General features: G+C 47.4%; 1 protein-coding gene and 1 non-coding gene across 5 annotated transcripts in view; both read left to right on the forward strand.

Moving 5' to 3' along the window:
- RNF216 (ring finger protein 216) overlaps positions 1–19,523 on the forward strand; it is a 145,272-nt gene that overhangs the window by 112,943 nt on the left and 12,806 nt on the right. For all 4 annotated transcript variants that reach the window (XR_003965724.1, XM_030301681.1, XM_030301684.1 and 1 more), the window contains exons 14-15: positions 6,791–6,888; positions 14,218–14,440. Coding sequence is in view for 3 of the 4 variants with exons in the window: in XM_030301681.1 (XP_030157541.1) it covers positions 6,791–6,888; positions 14,218–14,440 (321 nt within the window). In the remaining variant the exon portion in view is untranslated. The remainder of the gene's footprint in view (positions 1–6,790; positions 6,889–14,217; positions 14,441–19,523) is intronic.
- On the forward strand, positions 15,036–15,119 carry TRNAL-UAG. Its single transcript has one exon. It is a non-coding gene; the product is annotated as a tRNA-Leu (tRNA).

The following is a 19,523-nucleotide window of genomic DNA, read 5'->3' on the forward strand; positions in this document are numbered from 1 at the left end:
CTTCAGTGTCACATCCTCAAAAAGGCTTTCCTGATCTCCAGGCTAATGTAAGTGCTATTTCACGCTCACAGCACCCAGTGCTATTCTTCTGAAATGTTCCCATTGCTGTCGTAGTTGCCCCAGATCCCTGTTTGCCCCAGATTTCTCTCCTTCACTAGAACGTATGCTTCAAGAAGGTAATGGGGTGCCCAACTGGAGCCTCTGAGTCTTGATCTCAGGGTCCTGAGGTCAAGCCCCACAATGAGTGTAGAGATTACTTAAAAAAAAAAAAAAAAAAAAAAAAAAAGAACGAAAGAAAAGGTAGAGTCTGACTTGCCTATTGCTGTCCCCAGCATCTCAGCATATGATAAGTGAGAACAGTTCAGCCAGTATTGAGTGAAGGGGTGCCTGGGTAGCTCAGTCAGTTATGCGTCCTCTTGATCTCAGCTCAGGTCTTGATCTCAGGGTTGTGAGTTCAAGCCCCACGTTGGGCTCCATGGTGGGCATGAAGCCTGCTTTTAAAAAAATGTTTGGGACGCCTGGGTGGCTCAGTCGGTTAAGCATCCGACTTCAGCTCAGGTCATGATCTCATGGTTTGTGAATTTGAGCCCCACATCAGGCTCTGAGTGCAAAGCCTGCTGGGGATTCTCTCTCTCCCTCTCTCTCTGCCCCTACCCCATGCTCACTCGCTCTCTCTCTCTCTCTCTCTCTCTCTGTCTCTCAAAATAAATTTAAATATTTTAATAAAGTCTCTTAAAAATTACTTTTAAAAAGAGTGAATAAATAAGCTAGTTTAAAATTAAACTTACATTGGGGCGCCTGGGTGGCGCAGTCGATTAAGCGTCTGACCTCAGCTCCGGTCACTATCTTGTGGTCCGTAAGTTCCAGCCCCGCATCAGACTCTGTGCTGCCAGTTCAGAGCCTGGAGCCTGCTTCGGATTCTGTGTCTCCCCCTCTCCCTGTCCCTCTCCCACTCCTTCTCTGTCTCGCAGAGATCAATAAATGTTCAAATAAAATAAACACTTAAATACAATTTTTTTTCTAATTAAACTTACGTTCTCACCTCTGCCTCCCACCCTCACTCACATCTGCTGCTCCCGCATCACCTGGTCCAACCGGGTTCATGCTTCCACCGGCCCAGGGTTGTCACAGGTTGTCACAGAACCCCAGAATCCACTGCAGGTTTCTCTCGCCCTCATCTTTCCCGTGGACTCTTCCAGTTGTTGCTCAGCCATCCTCCCGCCTCTGGTCTAGCTTCTGCCATTCATGAAAGCTTTCTGAAACACAAGCCCCCGGACAGATTGCTGCTGCCCTGCCCCGATCCCTTCCGTGACCTTCCAGCGTATAGAGCAGGAGATGCACAACACTGTGATTGCTCACTGCCTCAGAAGGATGGTGTAGAGGAGAAACCCCCCCGGTGTATGTGTGTTTACAAAGTGTGTGTGAGTGCTACTGTTGTGACATATATTGCAAAGCATGCTTAAATACAGAAAATTTAAGACGGTGGGATAAAAGCCTACTCAAATAATTTTATAGAATGATGTGAATCCTTTTGTGTGCATTAAAATATTAACATATGAAGTGTGTTTCATAGTTGAAACGTTTGGGGATCTGGTTCTGCACTTTAGATACTTGGCATTGATGGCTGCTGTAGCTGCGAAGGGCGCTTCACAGACAGGTGTCAATCCCAATAGGAGGAGTACTGTATTGGTTGCCTGGGCGTTCTCCTAACTCGTGATACTTGTTTTATTCAGTCCTGTGAAGATGCCCACTCCTCAAAGAACCCTTGTCTGACCTAGTTCCTCCCCCCCTTTGCCATCTCGTGTGTGCACGAGTGCCCTATTACGCTTAACTCCACTCTGCTCCGCTTGGCTTGCTACATATCTGACTTCCTTGAGAGACCGTGTGCATCCTTACCCTGGGAAAAATAGAAGTTCTCGGATTTCCTCAGTTAAAGGAAGGAAAGGCCCCAATTCTGCTGAGCTTTGAGTTTGCCAGCCATTATTGATTCTCAAGGGTTCCAACATCAGTCTCATTGTCTGTTTTCCTGTCTTAAAATCGGGCTCTTGCCTGGACTTGGTCCGTGTGTCACTTGGACCTGGAGGTGGGGAAAACTGGTAACCTTGACGGCTGAGAGACATTGTGGCCTGAACGCAGTGGCCCTTTGGCTGCTGGAGTTGTTTGCTAAGCATTTGTGAATAGTCAGGTATCCGGGCCTCGTCTTCTGCTTTAAGGGGTTTGGGAGTGGGGCGCCTGGGTGGGTCAGTCGGTTGAGCGTCCGACTTCAACTCAGGTCATGATCTCACAGTTTGTGGGTTCAAGCCCCGCGTCGGGCTCTGTGCTGACAGCTCGGAGCCTGGACCCTGCTTTGGATTCTGTGTCTCCCTCTCTCCCTGCTCCTCCCCCACTCACACTGTCTCTCTCTCTCTCTCAAAAATAAACAAACATTTAAAAAAGAAAAGGGGGGTGTGGTTTGGGAATTTCCAGACCCAGCATTTTTGGGAGTGCCTGAGGTAGCAAAGCAGCTTGAGATGCAAGGATTCTGTTTGAATTGGCCACAGCCTCATGCTCTGTATCTGGGTCAGCAACTTCTCCACTCTGGAGGGTAGATCTAGAAGTTTCACTGGACAACCATTTAAAAATAAGTGAGCAGTTTCTGCTGTATTCCACTTTCTGGACCAGGCTGGAAGGCCCACAAGTGAGATGCAAGGTACACGGAGAGCCGGGCAACTTCCGAAGAGGCCTGGAGGGCAGCGAGTGACAAAGGCAGGGTCTAGTGACTTGGACTCTTGGTCTTATCTTCTCTCGGGTTCTTTGCCAGCATCAGGAAGCCTTGCTGTGCGTAGACGAGGTGACGACCAGGGACAGCGTTGGCTGCTCTTTGAGGAAGCTGTTTGTGTTGACGAACTCTCAGCTCCCTGACAGGGTCATCTGAAACCAAGCTTAATCTTCTGCCTTGCCCATAAAACATTACTGAAGCAGCAGAAAGTGGTTGAAGGGAGGCTCTGGAGTGTTTTCTTTGTATAGCAGAGTTGAGGCCTCAGTGAGTAGTCAGAACAGGTTGATGTGTCTTGAGGACGAAAGGGCAACAGAAAACTTAACCAGAAATCTCTCCGAGGCCGTGAAGAACACAGATGGAATAGCAGTCCTTACTGACTGCATCGGTGTGTGGGTGCCCTCCTCGTTCAGAAGGAAGGAGCCGCCTTCTTTGTTATATTGGGATGATGATGAAGTCACCTTTTCCTCCTGATATGAAAATGCACGCAGGTGGGGCGCCTGGGTGGCGCAGTCGGTTAAGCGTCCGACTTCAGCCAGGTCACGATCTCGCGGTCCGTGAGTTCGAGCCCCGCGTCGGGCTCCGGGCTGACGGCTCGGAGCCTGGAGCCTGTTTCCGATTCTGTGTCTCCCTCTCTCTCTGCCCCTCCCCCGTTCGTGCTCTGTCTCTCTCTGTCCCAAAAATAAATAAACGTTGAAAAAAAAATTAAAAAAAAAAAAAAAAAAAGAAAATGCACGCAGGTGATGGAGAGCATGGTCTCCGGTTAGATTTGATAGCCAGGATACGCTTGTCCTTCGAGTTTTGAAGTTAACATGGCAGAATACTCTGCTTTCCACAATGGTCCTTGGGACGTTCTCATTAACCTCACTTTGAAGAACATAATTATCCTTGTGTTAGAAGCGATCGAGAATATTTCTCCTGCCTGATATTGTTTAAGCATTTGTCGAGTCTGAGAACGAAGCCGAGCCGCGCTTGAGAGGAGAGAATTACTATTCGGTGAAATACATGATGTGTTTAGAAGAGAAGATACATTTTAAAGAAACAACAGAGCTCCAAATGTTAAATCTACCCAAACTGCTTTTCTCTCGCCTTATTTTAATTGTGGGTTTCAATGCCTCACTAGTCTCTTCCAAAGACATTTCAGTTTTATCCTCTGGGAACCCTGGGCCCTTCAGTGAGAAGCACCGTGGCAGGAAATCCGCCTCTGGAGCTGCAGGAGAACCGCTGTGATTTTAGAAGTGAGTGGTGGTGGTGTCCTATTATGTGTATGACCGTTCACGACGGACTCCATTTGGCCGGGCCATCTTGCTCTCACGGACAGTGTCTCACCTAGAAAATGGGTTCTTCCTTACAAAGAAGGTCCCATGAATTAATAACTGCATCACCGAGAATGCTGAAAAGCGCTGTCTAAAGGCCGCACATTGTTGTCAAGCTGTTGTTCCTGGTGGGTGGCTAGGTTAGTATTGTTTTGAAGGTTAGGATCCAGATACCAGCTCATCTATTCTCCAGCTGTTGTTTATCCTTCAGTTTCCCAGAATAGTCAGGCACAAGGTCTTTTAAAAATGGGTTTGGGGCTGCTTTGCATTTTGGTGGTTAGTAATTAAGTCATTACCGATTTAGCCTTTGTTCACTGGCGGGGAATGTAGGTAGGGGAACAGAGAACACTGCACCCCTTAGAAGCAGTGGCGTGTAATACTGAATTTCTGATCAGCTCCTCTCTACCTCCACCCACCCCCTTCCACTGATTGGAGCCCGTTTACAACATCTACCAAAGGGGCCGTCCACGTTCTCAGCTCCCCGAGCAGCCCACTTCATTTCACTCTCTGTCTCTTTTTAAATGCTACTCATTTTTTTATTAGACAGTACATTTATATGGTATAAGATTCAAAAGGTGAAAAGAGGGGCGCCTGGGTGGCGCAATCGGTTAAGCGTCCGACTTCAGCCAGGTCACGATCTCGCGGTCCGTGAGTTCGAGCCCCGCGTCGGGCTCTGGGCTGATGGCTCGGAGCCTGGAGCCTGTTTCCGATTCTGTGTCTCCCTCTCTCTCTGCCCCTCCCCCGTTCATGCTCTGTTTCTCTCTGTCCCAAAAATAAATTAAAAAAAAAAAAAAAACGTTGAAAAAAAAAAAAAGGTGAAAAGAGCCTGCAGTAAGAAGTCTTCACCCCTGCCTTCCAGCCACTTGGGACAATCGGTGCTACCAATTTCTTAGGTAACTCTTCAGGTTGACTTGATGTGTCGCTATATTCTCCCCCCACCACCTTTGTTATGTACCGTGTCTGTACTGTACATACTGTTCTCTGCCTTGTTGAGTCATTTGAGCAGTATGTGTTGGAGAAAATTCAGTAGTAAGTGGGGAGTACAGCAGTGGGAGATGTTTCTAGAATTGACATCAAGATATAATCTAAGGGCACCTGAGTGGTTCATTCGGTCAAGCGTCTGACTTTGGCTCGGGTCACGATCTCGCTGTTTGTGGGTTCAAGCCCCGCGTCGGGCTCTGTGCTGACAGCTCAGAGCCTGCAGCCTGCTTCCGATTCTGTGTCTCCCTCTCTCTCTGCCCTTCCCCTGCTCACACTCTGTCTCTGTCTCAAAAATAAATAAACATTTAAAAAATTTTTAAAGATAAAATCTAGTGTGTCTCCTGGCGACCTCTAGCCCAGCCACTCCCAAATGCTGAACATTTACACCCAGCTCACTGCCTGACATTGCCAGTGGGGTCCCACAAAAGGCCAAGCCAGACCTTTTCCATTGTTGCCAAGCTCCATCTCTGTCTTGGGTTGTACAAACTGGAAACTAAGACCTCATCCTTGACACCTTCCTGAATTTCTCTCCCGTCAGTCAACATTCCTTCCCATCCTCACCTACCTCCTTGTTCTGGGCCTTCTCGGGCTCTGTGTTGGGTCTTTCGGCATGTCCACTCTTTCCTCTCTCCAGTGTGTTTTCCACACACAGAGATCTTTTAAACCACAAACCTGACCACGTTGCTTCCATGCTTGATACCTTTTGATGCCTTCCTGGTACTCTTAGGACAGAGGTCAAACTGATGGTCGCGTCTACGCAGACCGGTCCCTGCAGGCTTCTCCCAGCCTGTTTTTCCTCTCTGCGGTCCAACCACAGGAACCAGACTTGCCCAGCCTCACCTGCCAAGAGTATTCTCTTTCTATTCTCTGTCTAGAATGGTGTTCTTTGCTACCCTTGACTCATCTGTCAGAAGTCAGGCTCCATTTCCTCAAGCCTTCACCACCACTGCCCCCGCCCCGCCCCCAAACTGGATGGGGTCCTCAGTTAAAGCTGGGGACAGTACCATCTTCTCCTATTGTACGTGTTAAGGCTGTAATTTCCACTTGATGGAAATGTAATTGGATTAATGTTTCTTTAAATTCTTGTTATAGATGTGAGATCGTTTCTGACACAGATGAGTATTTTGTAAACTATAAAGCCTCCTAGAGTAAAAAGTAGTAATTTTTTAAAATTCACCTTTATCAATGAGGCTAAGCTGTGGAGGTTGATATTTGTATTTGTGAGTGAGGGATGACTGAGGGAGTATCTCCCTTAATTAAGGATCCCTAGTGATCCTAATCCAGACCTTTCATCAGTTCAGCAGAAGTATTCCTTTGCCAGAGCAGCACTGGAACCCTGGGCGTAGGGATTACGGAAACCTCTGAGACCCAAACAGGCCCTGCGCTGAGGCAGCTGCCGGGATTTTATTTGTAAAAACCCGATTTCACATAAGTCTGTCTGCTGTGGTTTTTGTTTGTTGTTGTTGTTTTTCAGGTGGCTCCTGACATTGTAGAAGGCCTTACACAATTTGGGTGATGGGGGGACACTTTTTTTGTTTTTTTAATCTAAGGAAAAGAAATTTTCGCCGTGCTTTCTCCTAATGGTTCTTACCTTTTCCGTTGAGAAATGTCTTTAGAAATCATCCTCAGAAAGAACTCAAGCCACGTGAAGCTCGTTTCGCATTTCCTGTTGTAGAACAGAAACTTGTGTGGTGTGTCCTCACCAGGAGCTGTCTTTGTGTCTCTCCTTTATCCCCAGGAAACCTGTAGGAAGTGTCAGGGACTCTGGAAGGAGCACAATGGCCTCACCTGTGAAGAGCTGGCAGAGAAAGATGACATCAAGTACCGAACGTCTATGTGAGTGACCTCGTTCCGGGGGGCTTACGACGGGCCCTCCGCCCCCCCATCAGCCTGCCCTTTGTCAGGGGACAGTGAGGATCGTGTGAAGAGTAGGCTCTCAGGCCACCCCAGTACAGAGTGATCTCAGGAAGTGACCTCACCTCCCTCCGGTTCCTCACCTCTTGAGCCTCATGGAGCTGGTCCTGGAGTCAGATGTGATACAGTAAATGCCCAGCACGTGCGAATTCAGTAATGTTAGTTCCTCTTCTCCGTATAATCTGAATAAATAAGTAGTAACACATTTTAGCTGGATTAGATTGCACTAATGTTGCTTATATCCATGTTTCCTATAGGATACTGGTAGCCTGAGACACTAAGCAGAATTACAGCCTCCAGAATGCAATATAATGCAGTCAGTTAATAATCAGCACTGGGACTCTTTAGCACTCCCTATGTGGCTGAGCACTTTACAGATATTAACTCATTAAATACATTGAGTTAAATAATACAGAAGTCCATTTCTCTCTCATATAATAGTCCAGTCTTGCCACACAGATCTATCCCATGAGGTCATTCAGAGACCAGGTTCCTTTATCACATTGCTTCACCATTCCCTGAGGTGGTATTCTCATCTGCATGGTTGTGGCAGGGTTGCAGCCACATTTGCACTCCAGTCCACAGCAAAGGAGAAAGAGACAAGCTGCCAGGCCGGCAGCTTTTAAGTTATAAGATGCACGCGCGTGTGTGTGTGACTTCTGCTCCTGCCCTATTGGTCTAGACTGAGTCACATGGCCACCACCTAGCTTCACAGCAGGCACCATATATAATGTCTGGCTGGGTGATTTTATGTCCAACTGAAATTTGAAGGGTGAAGAGTGGGTTTTGTTACCAAGAAAATGAAGTAGGAAATGACTGTTTGGGGCAGTTAACAGTCTCCGAGTTTCTACCACAGGTAGGTGGTATTATCCTCATTTTACTGAATGATACAACTAAGGCACAGAGCCCAAGTAACTTGCACATGGTCACTCGGGTAGTAAGTGGTGCATGGTTTTCCAACTGTGTTCTTTACCACAAATTTGGTGGACAGAATGATGACCCCCAGAGATGGCCCTGCCCTAATCTCTGGAACCTGTGGCATGGCGAAAGGGATTTTCCAGATGTGATTAAGGTTATGGACCTTGAGGTGGGGAGATGATCGTGGATTATCCAGGTGAGCCCAGTCTAATCCCAGGGCTCCTTGAAAGCAGAAAGCTTTTCTGTGGTCAGATAGAGGTGTAGTGACAGACTTGGAGAGATGTGAAAAGACTCCACCTCCTGCCTCCGACTTTGGAGATGGAGGAAGGTGGCCTTGAGCCAAGGAACGTGGCTGTTTCTAGAAGCAGGGAGCAACCTTCAGTGTGCAGGCAGTAAGAAAACAGGAGCTCCGCCCTGCCGCCCCAAAGAAGGAATCCGCTGACAGCCCACGTGAACAGCAAACAGATTCTGTCCTGGAGTAGGTGACCTAGCCCAGTGACACCTTGGTGTTCTTCTGAGGAGACCCGTGCTGGACTTCTGCCCTACAGAACTACAAAATAATGCAGTTGTGTTACAGTGAGCTAATAACGTGTCATGCCTTGTCACAGCAGCAGTAGAAAACTGACACGGATTTGGGGGCCGGAAGTAGAGTGCGGCTATAACAAATACATAGAAGTGTGCGAGTGGGTTTGGAATCGGTCAGTGGGTACAGGCTGGAGGCATCTTGCAAAGCACGATAGAAAAAAAGCCTAGACTGCCTTCAAGTGGTAGAAATACGGACTTCAGAAACCTCACCCTTGAGGGCTCAGAAGCAAGTGAGGAGCTGTGGACAAAACCAGAATTGTCCTGGAGAATACTTGAAACTTCAGTGAACAGATCTCTCGCGTCCCTTTGGCCGTAAAGGCCTGCTGGTGAGGACTCAGAAGTCAGGGCGGAACGTGTGCTTGTGTCAGTGGCAAGAGGCTCAGCCAGCTTCCCTGCGGTCGTGCCGAAGGCAGAGGGTGAAGACCGTGCGTCTGGACATGGAGCTGAGAGGACCCACAGGGCGAGCCCTGGAGAGAGGAAAGTGCAAGCAGAAGGAGAGATTGGGGGTCAGAAACAGGATTTGATTGTTTCTGAAATTCCCATCCCGTCCAGGTGACAAAAGACCCCAAAATCAAGATGTTCAGCGTCAGAAAACGCATGCTCCTGGAGAGAAAACCGAGGACGTGTGCCAAACATCGGAGTCTTCAGTCACGTAAAGGCTCGAGGGAGGGACTCTTCGGATCCCTTCAGTCAGACCCAGGAGCTTCCAAGAAACTCAGGCACCCCCCCCCCCCCCCCCAGCCATCTCAGCAGAAGTGTGTCCCAAAATCCTGTCTTGTCTTCACCTGAACTTGATTTAGACGGTGAGATTTGGGACTTAGAGCTGATGCTATGGTGGACGAGACCTTTGGGGTCTTGGTTTGAGGTGGTCGTAAGGGTGTAGGATGGCTATGAATCTGGAGGCCGGAGGGTAGACTGTAGTGGGCAGAAGCATGGCCCTTATCCCCAGATGTGATTATGTCTATGGCAATGAAAGAAAACGAACATGATACCAGAGATGCCACTCCAACTAGAAAAGTCTAGCGTTGATTCCTCAAATCCTGTCTGCCAGCGTTTATAATTCAGAGCGGCCACCAGCTGACCAATGGCATGGCCTTAAAGTGATGAACATGTCAAAAATTACTCTTTCTTGAAAGTAATCATCTTGTCAGGCTATATACTTAGTCTAGTAGTTGTGCTATTGCCAAGAACATTCTAAATTTCTCCTTTGGAGTTGTCTTTCAGCCAGTTTATGAGCCATCTCCCCCCAAAATTTGTTCTGATTACTGTGGACAAGTTACGTCTGGTTTGGATTGGGAGAAGCCGAAGATTTCTGTTGTTGCCATCTGGGCTTTTACCCCTAAGAAGGATGTCTTCTTGATGAAGTCAGTACAGATTTATTGAGTGCTCGCTGTGGATAGCAGTAGTTAAGAACCTTGAACAAATTTCTTAATCATTCTGTGCCTCGGTTTCTTCATTTGTATGGTACAGAGCGTACTTGTGTCTGCCTCTCGTGGAGATGAAAGTGCTCAAGTGCCTAGCGTGATTCTGGCCCCGTAAATCTTCCGTAAGTGCTCACTGTGCCTGTGTGTGTGTGCGCACGCGAATGTGTAAGCAGAAGGCCCTAGTTCACAAACATGACACAAAGCACTTACACAGATAACTTCTTGCATTGGGACTTTCTCAGGTCATGTGTTCCACCTGCAGTTGGTGACGGAGCACTGCCCAGCTCCGTAAACCGACTGTCAGTGCCCCGGGCCCGGGCCCTGGGACTGCTCCAGGACTTGGTCACAGGCCAGGAAGTGTTTCTTAGCAAGAGAATAGCTGGTTACTTTTCAAAGCAGAACCTCCACCCCGACGTCCTGTCAGTTCCTGCCTCCGGCTCCATTCGAGGTCTTGGTCTGACCTAGATTGCATCCAGTAACAACTGGAAAGCCTCTCTTGGTCTGGGCCCTACTTAAACCTGGCAGCCTTTTTTATCAGCATAAATAGATCAGAGTGGCACATCCAAGTATGATCATACGTTAATTCCAAACGTGATCATATGTTAATTCCAAAATCCAGAAAGACCTCCCAGATGTCCGACTTCTTTCTTCATGGTAGGGGATACAAGATAAGGTACCATGTGCTTGACTTTGGAGGGAACAGCATAATACACACGCGTGACCTCCAGACGACTGCCAGCATGTCGTAGAGATTACAGACTCTGTAGTTTGAAGGGATTGATCTCCCGCCTCCTAACACTCATCTACCATATTAATGTATCCTAGAGTACCTGCTACTTCCTGGTCACCCAGGTTCTATCTGCTTGTCTTTTGAATAGAAGACCACTGTATTGTCCTGTTGGACCACAGATGATCGAGGTCCTTGCCAACTGCTTCTGGTATTCTCTGCGTATCAGACAGAGAAAGCGGTTTTCAGATCAGTAGCTACATACCAGTTGCCAGAGGCTATGTGTATTTGCTCTGGTAAGAAATGACATCTGGAACAGCAGCTACAGTTACAGGCAGCACCTGATGAGTCACAGTAATGCACATTCTCCATACAAGTACCTACAATACAGTAAAGTTCTCAAAGCCCCACTATCTGTACAGGCCAAACCGAAACAATAGGAGATGTGTTGAGAATCAGTACCGCTGTACCTTTGAAGTCTTCGATGATGGCACCAATCTCAAAGATGCCCGGAGGAATCTGGTGGTACTTTCTGTAGAGAGGGGGTCCTCCGAGGGCTTCCACTTCCTTTCCCCACTGCATAGCCCTTACTCCACAGACCAGAGGTTCCAGGGAATCGTGCCAGTTGCCTAGTGTCAAAAATAAGCAACGGCAGGGTACACACCGGGAATTATAAGCAGTTTACTGTTGCTGAATCATAAAATACAGCATAATAAGTGGTACGAGATGGGACGGGTATTCCAACTTGTACGTGAATGTTCCTGGCAGCACTATCCACAGTAGCCAAAGGTGAAAACAGCCCAGATGTCCTTCAACTGATGAACAGTAAACGGAGTTCAGTACGCCATAGAATGGGATTCTTACTCAGCCGTAAGAACAGGATGAAAATCCATGCCGCAACCTCGGAAGCCTCCTCAGTGAGAGGAGCCAGGCACAGAAGGCCACCCTCGCATCGTTCCATGTGTCTGAGCGGTCCTTAGACATGTGGATATTTGCCTGTGTGAAGAATAGACCAGTCAGTTGGAGACAGAGACAGATGAGGGGGTGCAGGGAAAGGAGGGTGCGGGGAGTGACCTGCTTCGTACGTACGGAGTTTTTTGGGGGGATGATGAAAATGGCCTGGAACTAGATAGCAGTGATGGTTGCACATCATTGGGATATACTAAATGTCTCTGGATTTTAAAATAGCTAAAATGGAAATTTTATGTGCGTTTTGTCACAATAAAAGAAATCCATACACACATGCGCAAAGGAAAACCATCGAACATTTTGAATGGTATGTGCCACCAAAAATGACGACAGCTCCCAAATTCCCAACATACTTCAACAGTGGCGCAAATAACCAATCGTGGAGCTGTAGGGTCTAGATCAGTTATGTAGAGGGGGGTCTAGATCATTTTTGTAGAGGCGGCAGTGAACCTTCCTGTTTGAGCACAAGGTCAGCAGACACGGCTGCAGCTCCGGCTGCTCTTCCTGTCCTGCCCAGAAACACATCCTGTGGGGATGTTTGTTTCCTGCCTCGTTTAGAATCCAGTTCCCAAATCGCTCTAATCCCAAAAGAATCAACTGATATCTCCTCATCTCAATTGGCACTTTCGTGTTACTGAACAGGTCACCACAAGCCATAAAAGCAGTCTCTGTTTGGTGTAGGAAAAGTTAACAGGGACTGGCCCTACCTCTTACTGTTGTTATGATTGCAAAAACGAAGGCCTCGAACGGACCTTCCTGCCGTGTGGAACAGCTGTTTGAACATTAGAGCCATGTTGAGTGGTGCGCACTGTGTGCTCCTCCATTCGTCTGGGAGTGCCTTTTCTCCCCTGCCATATCCACCGTTACTTTGGTGACTGATAGCATGGTGGAACAGAGCAAGCAAATAAATGTGCGCCTTCTTCCCAGGCTTTCGGGAAAGGGGTGTGTAACCTTGGTTCTTTCATCCACTCCTCTCCCACACTATAGCCGTAGCAGCTACCCAGGGAAGAAGCCAGCCAGCCCCAGGCCACCAGAGCATGACAGCTCAAAGCCACACAGCAGCCTTGGAGGCGATCTTACACAAAAAGTTTGCGCATAGAGAATTGCACTTGTGTTTTGGTCACAGGTTTTTATATTGGAAACATTTGCATCAGAACCTTGTAAGTCTTAACATGGAGCATTGAGAAATGACTTCACAGTTGCCGAGTAACTGAATTCATGAACATGTGTGCTGTATTATCAAGTTGACAATAACAAATTCACTTTATTTAAACTTTGTCTCCTTGACGATGTTTCCTATTCAGCGACACTTAGAAATCATTTATTCTTCTGTGACTTGAACTGGGTTCAAATTCTTTTCAAGCCGGAGCTTTCCTGCATTTGGGGCCTTTCAAAATTAGACCTAAATGAATAGCAGCCAATTTCCTAATTCATTTTTCTATTCTTAAGCGCATGATCTGGCTTCTAAGGAGCAAACTATGACAGTCTTCTGGATATCAGTAATTAAAAACACCTGCCTGCCCCCAGACTCACCTGGCTTCCCTTACTTAGCAGATACACCGGGAGCCCTGGGAGGAAGATGGCTATTTTCTCAGTGTTAGGAGAGAGGCTACAGATCAGAACTCCTGCCCAGACTGTTGAGTCTTTTCAGGAAAGCAGTTCCCTGGTCACCCTTCTGGGTTCCCGCTTGGAAGAAAGAGGAGGGCTCAGAGCAGTGGGGCAAGTCCAGCTTTGTGGCTGTCCACTCTTGGAGTCCTTCCTGCCTTCCCTAGTCTCCGTAGGTGTGCCTTTTAATACCTTTGAAGAACTCAACTCAGTAGAGGAGGACAGACACATCAACAGTCACAGGCCAAGGTGGCCAGTGTCATTTTAGAGTTAGGAACACTGCACTGCGGAAGAAACTAGTCCAGCAGCGCCAGCTCTTGGCAGAGAGCCAAGATGTGTCATTTCGGCTCTAGTCCCCTGCCTCTCCAGAGCAGGTAGAGTGCTTCTGGAAAGAAGTAGCTTCCGTTGGCCAGGATCGACTCCTATGCATGCAGATCCCCTCGCTACAAGGGAGTCTGGGGATGTGGGATCTTGACGTGGAGATGGGCCCTGTCAACAGGAAGAGGTTATGAACTGGTTGCTGGATTGTCCCCACCTGTGTCTCCCCACCCCACACTAAGTATTCAAAACCGAACGTGTCTCTGCAACTCAGGTTTAGGCCCACTGGCTCTTCGTGAACCAGCTTTGTTTATAGAAAACACATATTTAGGAAGACCTTGCGTTTTCTCTGCTTTAGGCCTGTAACAAGCAGAATAAGCAGTTTCCAAATGCTGGTGCCAGGTGCTGTGCCAGGGTACTTGATATTCATACCTAATAATCCTCAAAACGTGCTGGAGGCAGCTGGGCTTTCCTAATTTAAAAATGAAGCAACTGAGTCTCCGAGCGGTTGTGGCATTTTACCCAGGGTCACATAACTAATAAACCGAACGTAGTTATCGACTCCAAAGCAGAGGTTCTTTGCACTCTCCAGGTGTCACTAGAAGGGCTAGGCGGTCCCCTGTGGGAAAACAGACTTAGTGGCCACAGCGCTTTTCTCTTCCTGTCATCTTCCCTGCTGTCTCCTCTCATGTGTTCTCTTCTCAGTGAGGAGAAAATGACGGCAGCCCGCATCAGGAAATGCCACAAGTGTGGGACCGGCCTCATCAAATCCGAAGGCTGCAACCGCATGTCTTGCCGCTGTGGCGCCCAAATGTGCTACCTCTGTCGAGTGTCCATCAACGGCTATGACCATTTCTGCCAGCATCCTCGCTCACCGGGAGCTCCTTGCCAGGAGTGTTCAAGATGCTCTCTCTGGACCGACCCCACCGTAAGTGAATGCATGGCTGCCTGTTGCTTTGTAGGGGGCAATCGTGGTAAGATGACATACTGAAAAGGGATTTTATATACACATAACTCATTGGGACTTCTGGAAAGATATGAAATTACATAGACCAATGACCACGGGGAAAAAATGAGAAAGTAATTAAAAAGCAACTCCTCAAGAAAGCAGCATGCCCAGTTTGTAGGCAGAGTCTTACAATCCTTCAGGGAATAAAATGTTTCTGTGCCATCTAAAACAAATCCCAGAGCATAGAAAAGTAAAGATAGTTTTACGTATTTGTGTATAAAGCATAATGCTGATACCAAAACCTGACAGAGATAACCCTAAAAAAAGAAAATTACATCCGTCTAACTCATTAATATAGGTTTTAAACTCTGTAAATAAAGGGGCGCCTGGGTGGCTCAGTCAGTTGAGCGTCCAACTCTTGATCTTGGCTCAGGTCATGATCCCAGGGTCATGGGATCGAGCACCACATCAGGCTCCATGCTGAGTATGGAGCCAGCTTGAGATTCTCTCCCCTCTCCCCTCCCTTGCTCATGCTTGCTCGCTCTGTCTTTAGATAAAAATAAATTCTCGGGGCGCCTGGGTGGCTCAGTCGGTCGAGCGTCTGACTTAGGCTCAGGTCATGATCTCATGGTCGTGAGTTCGAGCCCCGCGTCGGGCTCTGTGCTGATGGCTCAGAGCCTGGAGCCTGTTTCAGATTCTGTGTCTCCCTCTCTCTCTGCCCCTCCCCTGTTCATGCTCTGTCTCAAAAATAAATAAACGTTAAAAAAAATTTTTTTTAAAGTAATAAATTCTCTAAGTAAAATGTCAGCAAATAGAAACTGTAGCCAAGTGAGATTGTTCCAGAAATCCAAAACATGGTTTAATACTGAGAGCTTTATTAATACACTTCACCATATGATATCTTTAGATGGTAAAAGACATGTAATAAAATCAAATATCTATCTTAAGGTTTAAAGAGTAGTATAGAAGGTTGATTTTTTTAAATCCTGTATTTCAGAATAGTCCTTCAGCATGTTTTTAATAGTGAAATACATAGAAGCATTACCAAAGGTCAAATATAAGACCATCAGCACTATTTTGTTTTGGAACTGCTCGTCAGTTCAGTTAGCTAAGAGAGCAGAAGTTAGAGAACATAATTGCTGGTGTTTACTGGACATCCACTGTGTTTCAGGCACAGTTCTAGGCACTTTTAAATGTAGTGAAGAAAGTTAAATCTACCGTGTTAAGCCTGAGAAAAGACAAAATAATCAACTGGAAAGCTATTAGAGGCCATAGCCATACAAAGATGGCTAGATACAAAATAAATACACAGAATGTCATTCACTGTCATTCATATTATATAGCAATACAAGTCATAAAAATATCCTAGAGATTAGGAGATTAGGTTCAACAAGAAATACGAAGAAAACTATAAAAGTATATTGAAAGACATGAAGAGACTTGAACATACGGAAAAATATGCTTTCTTCTCAAGTAAGTTTTCACATAAACTGTATCACTTCTTAACGTGAGTTCTAAGTTTGAAACTCTGAATCAGCGATAAGCTGATCTGGGCCAAGAGTTGTTCTCCCACAAAGATTGAGCAGAAGGGTGAAAACCCTGCAAGCGTGGAGCAAACGAAAGGCCTGAGGAAGGTGCGCCAGAGCCCCGGGGGCGCCAGCCCGCCACTCCTCTGCTCTCCCTGGGGCCAATGAGGACGGCCTGAGAGTGGAGACGCACCTCCCCCTCCAAGGGAAGACAGCACTTCTGTCCGGAATCTAGACGTTTGCGGTGATTCCCATTTAAACTCAGTAGGATGGTTTTTTTCCCTTGAAAAATTGCTTCTAATGAGACGAATTTTTACTAAGCTGCGCTAATCGTGTAGACTCAAGACTAGACCAGAGGACAAAACAGAGACCGGAAACACGTTAAATGAGAATTTCATGTGATAAAAATATTGGCTTTTATGTTTTGGTTTTTTTAAGTTCTTATTTAAAGTAATCTCTGGGGTGCCTGGGTGAATCATCCTGCGCCGACAGCTCAGAGCCTGGCTGGTGCTTCAGATTCTGTGTCTCCTTTTCTTTCTGCCCCTCCGCAACTCGTGTTCGTTCTCTCTCTCTCTCTCTCCCCCCCCTCCCTCTCCCTCCCTCCCCCCCCTCCCTCTCCCTCCCTCCCCCCCCTCCCTCTCCCTCCCCTTCCTCTTTCTTCCTGTCTCTCTCAAAAATAAACAAACATTAAGAAATAAATAAATAATCTCTACCCCCAACGTAGGGCTTGAACTCACAACCCCAAGATCAAGAGTATCATGCTGTACCAAGTAAGCCAGCCAGACAACCCTGAAAATATCCTTTCAGATCACTTGGAGAAATGATAGATGCACCCGTTCTTTTTTTCTTAACTACTCCGTGTTGCCAGGACTAGTCTGAACAGAAAAGCCCCGTCATCGTGGAGTTGACAGTCTGAGATGAGTCCTTCGTGTAGTTGGTGTTACGCAGGACTGACGAGTGATGCCACAGAGAAGGCTAGCGCAGGAGAGGGAGGCTAGGCCGCCTTTAGGTGGAGTGACCTGCAGGCTCCCCCGGAGGCAGCATTTGCAGAGAGGCCTGCCTGAGGAGGAGGAAATCAAATGAATTCAGCCTATTTGGGGACCAGAAAGAAGGCTGTGTATCTTGCAGGTGGTGGCTGAGAGGAGGAAAGTGAGGGAGGCAGGCACAGCCAGGCCGTGTGTCTCACCAGCTACAGTGGGAGCTGCTGCAGGGCTTACGTGGGGGGGTGACTTGGCCTAATGTAAGTGTTCAAGATCACACTGGATACCATGTGGCAAGAGAAACCTTCAGCAGCTCTTTTGGGGCACTGGGCTATTTGGAAATACTTCAAGAAAACAAGAGAAAATGACTTCTATCATCCCCTAAGTGCGAAGATCCTTCTTAGTGGTATATCGAGGCCAGACTAAAATTACTTAAATCCTCTTTGGCAAAAGACATCGTAAACAAAGATAAAGTTAAATGAAAAACTGGGGGAAATCGTCGTAACACACATACGATACAGATGAATAGTAAAATGTAATGACACGGGCACCTGGGTGGCTCAGTCGGTTAAGCGTCCGACTTCAGCTCAGGTCATGATCTCACCGTCCGTGAATTCAGGCCCCGAGTCGGGCTCTGTGCTGACAGTTCAAAGCCTGGAACTTGCTTTGGATTCTGCGTCTTCCTCTCTCTCTGCCCCTCCCCCACTCACCCTCTCTCTCTCTGTCTCTGAAAAATGAATAAACCTTAAAAAAATATATATGTAATGAGTAATACGACTCAATAAGAAATCAATAAACATCCCTCTGTTAATAAGGATCAATTTGGCTGTGACTCACGGAAGTCCAAAAACAGCAGTGGATTAGACAAGATAGAATTTTATTTTTTCATCACATGTTAAGTACAGCAGCGAACAGCCCGAGAGTGGGATGCTGGTATTAGGAGAGTACACAGCTATAAAAAGTGATGCTGGGGCGCCTGGCTGGCTCAGTCAGTAGAGCATGTGACTCTTGATCTCAGTTCGAGCCCCACATGGGGGGTAGAGTTTACTTAAAAAAAATTTTTTTAAGCGATGCTATATGTATACATTTTTTTTTAACTTAAATATCCGGGTAATATATACTGCATTAATAAGATGCTATATAGCTATATTTTAAAACATGGTGGAAGGAAAACATGGAAAGATCTACACATAGGACACCCAACAGCATGTAGCTGGGATCACGGACCCAGGTTACCGCAAGGGCAATAGTAACATAAATGATTGGTGAATGTCAAGTGGGGCCAGGTCTGGGGCCGGAGGGTGTGGTGGGGACTGTGGCAAACAGGAGAGGGTATAAGCGTCCATCTAAGGCTGCCCCTCGGCCCCCACAGATTGTTGCCAAGTGAGATTTTACTCCTAGTTACTTAGCCATGGCTTCACATTGTCCAGAGAAGGTAGAAATCTGTACTTTAATATGATCTCTCCTGATTGTTAAAGATTAGCCCTTAATCCAAGTATCTTTAAAACACAGTTTAAACTAGCACTTTATAAGCCAAAGGAAGCGCCTTGTCAGCCAGCAGACTTGACCCCTGCTGCAGATCATCTCCAATGTGCCTGACAAGAGGAGATGTCGGTAACAGGCCGGCCCCTGTGTGACAGCCACAACAGAGCATTCTCCTGGCCTACCCATAATCCTCGGAGCGACCAGTTTTGAAAAGCAAGGAGTCGTATATGGAAACCAGGTGTGTGCGTGTCAGGAACAACCTCACTGGGCAGAAGATTGGGCTGAGGGACCCAGAAATCGCTCTCACTCCACAGGTCTGTGACTGAGACTCTTAGCAAGCCTTCCTCCCCGCCACCCACCCCCCCCCCCCCCCCCATCACCAAAGGAAGGGCAGACTTTGTAAATAGGTCATCCTTCTGGTGTTGGTTTGATGGAGTGGAGGGAGGTGCGGCCCTCAGTGACACGGGCTCACTAAAGTGATCCGCGGGGCCTCTGGGGACGAACCTTCCCGGGACCTGGCATTTCTGCCGACCTGCTTCCTCAGTGCCATGCAGCTTAGCAAACTGGGGGAACTATGTGAGGAAATAGGATTTTTTCTTTTAAGTTTATTTATTTATTTATTTTAAGAGAAAGGGAGAGCGGGGGAGGGGCAGAAAAAGCAGGAGAGAGAGAATCCCAAGCAGGCTTCATGCTCTCAGCACAGAGCCTGACACGGGGCTCAATCCCACGAACCGTAAGATCATGACCTGAGCCAAAACCAAGAGTCAGATGCTTAAACCGACTGAGCCAACTAGGCGCCCCAGGAAATAGGATTCTTTCTCTTCAGCTACAACTCCCACTAAGTGCTCCCTGCTCTGCGTCGTCTCTCCGGAAACAGCGCCAAGTAGAGTCACACACGAGAGGGCGTTCGGCTGGCTGACCTGTCCTCAGCCTGCACAGTTTTCCCTTTCTCCTCACGCTTGTTCTTGTTCCTTCTCCCACCTCTTTTTTGGTCCTACGCCTGGAATTGGTTAAAGGTTTCTTGTGTTCTGTTACCTTGTTTGGGTGCCACGGCGTGCGACTGCCCCCTTG

Source organism: Lynx canadensis, chromosome E3 (genome assembly GCF_007474595.2).
Source record: "Lynx canadensis isolate LIC74 chromosome E3, mLynCan4.pri.v2, whole genome shotgun sequence".
Lineage (NCBI taxonomy): Eukaryota > Metazoa > Chordata > Mammalia > Carnivora > Felidae > Lynx > Lynx canadensis.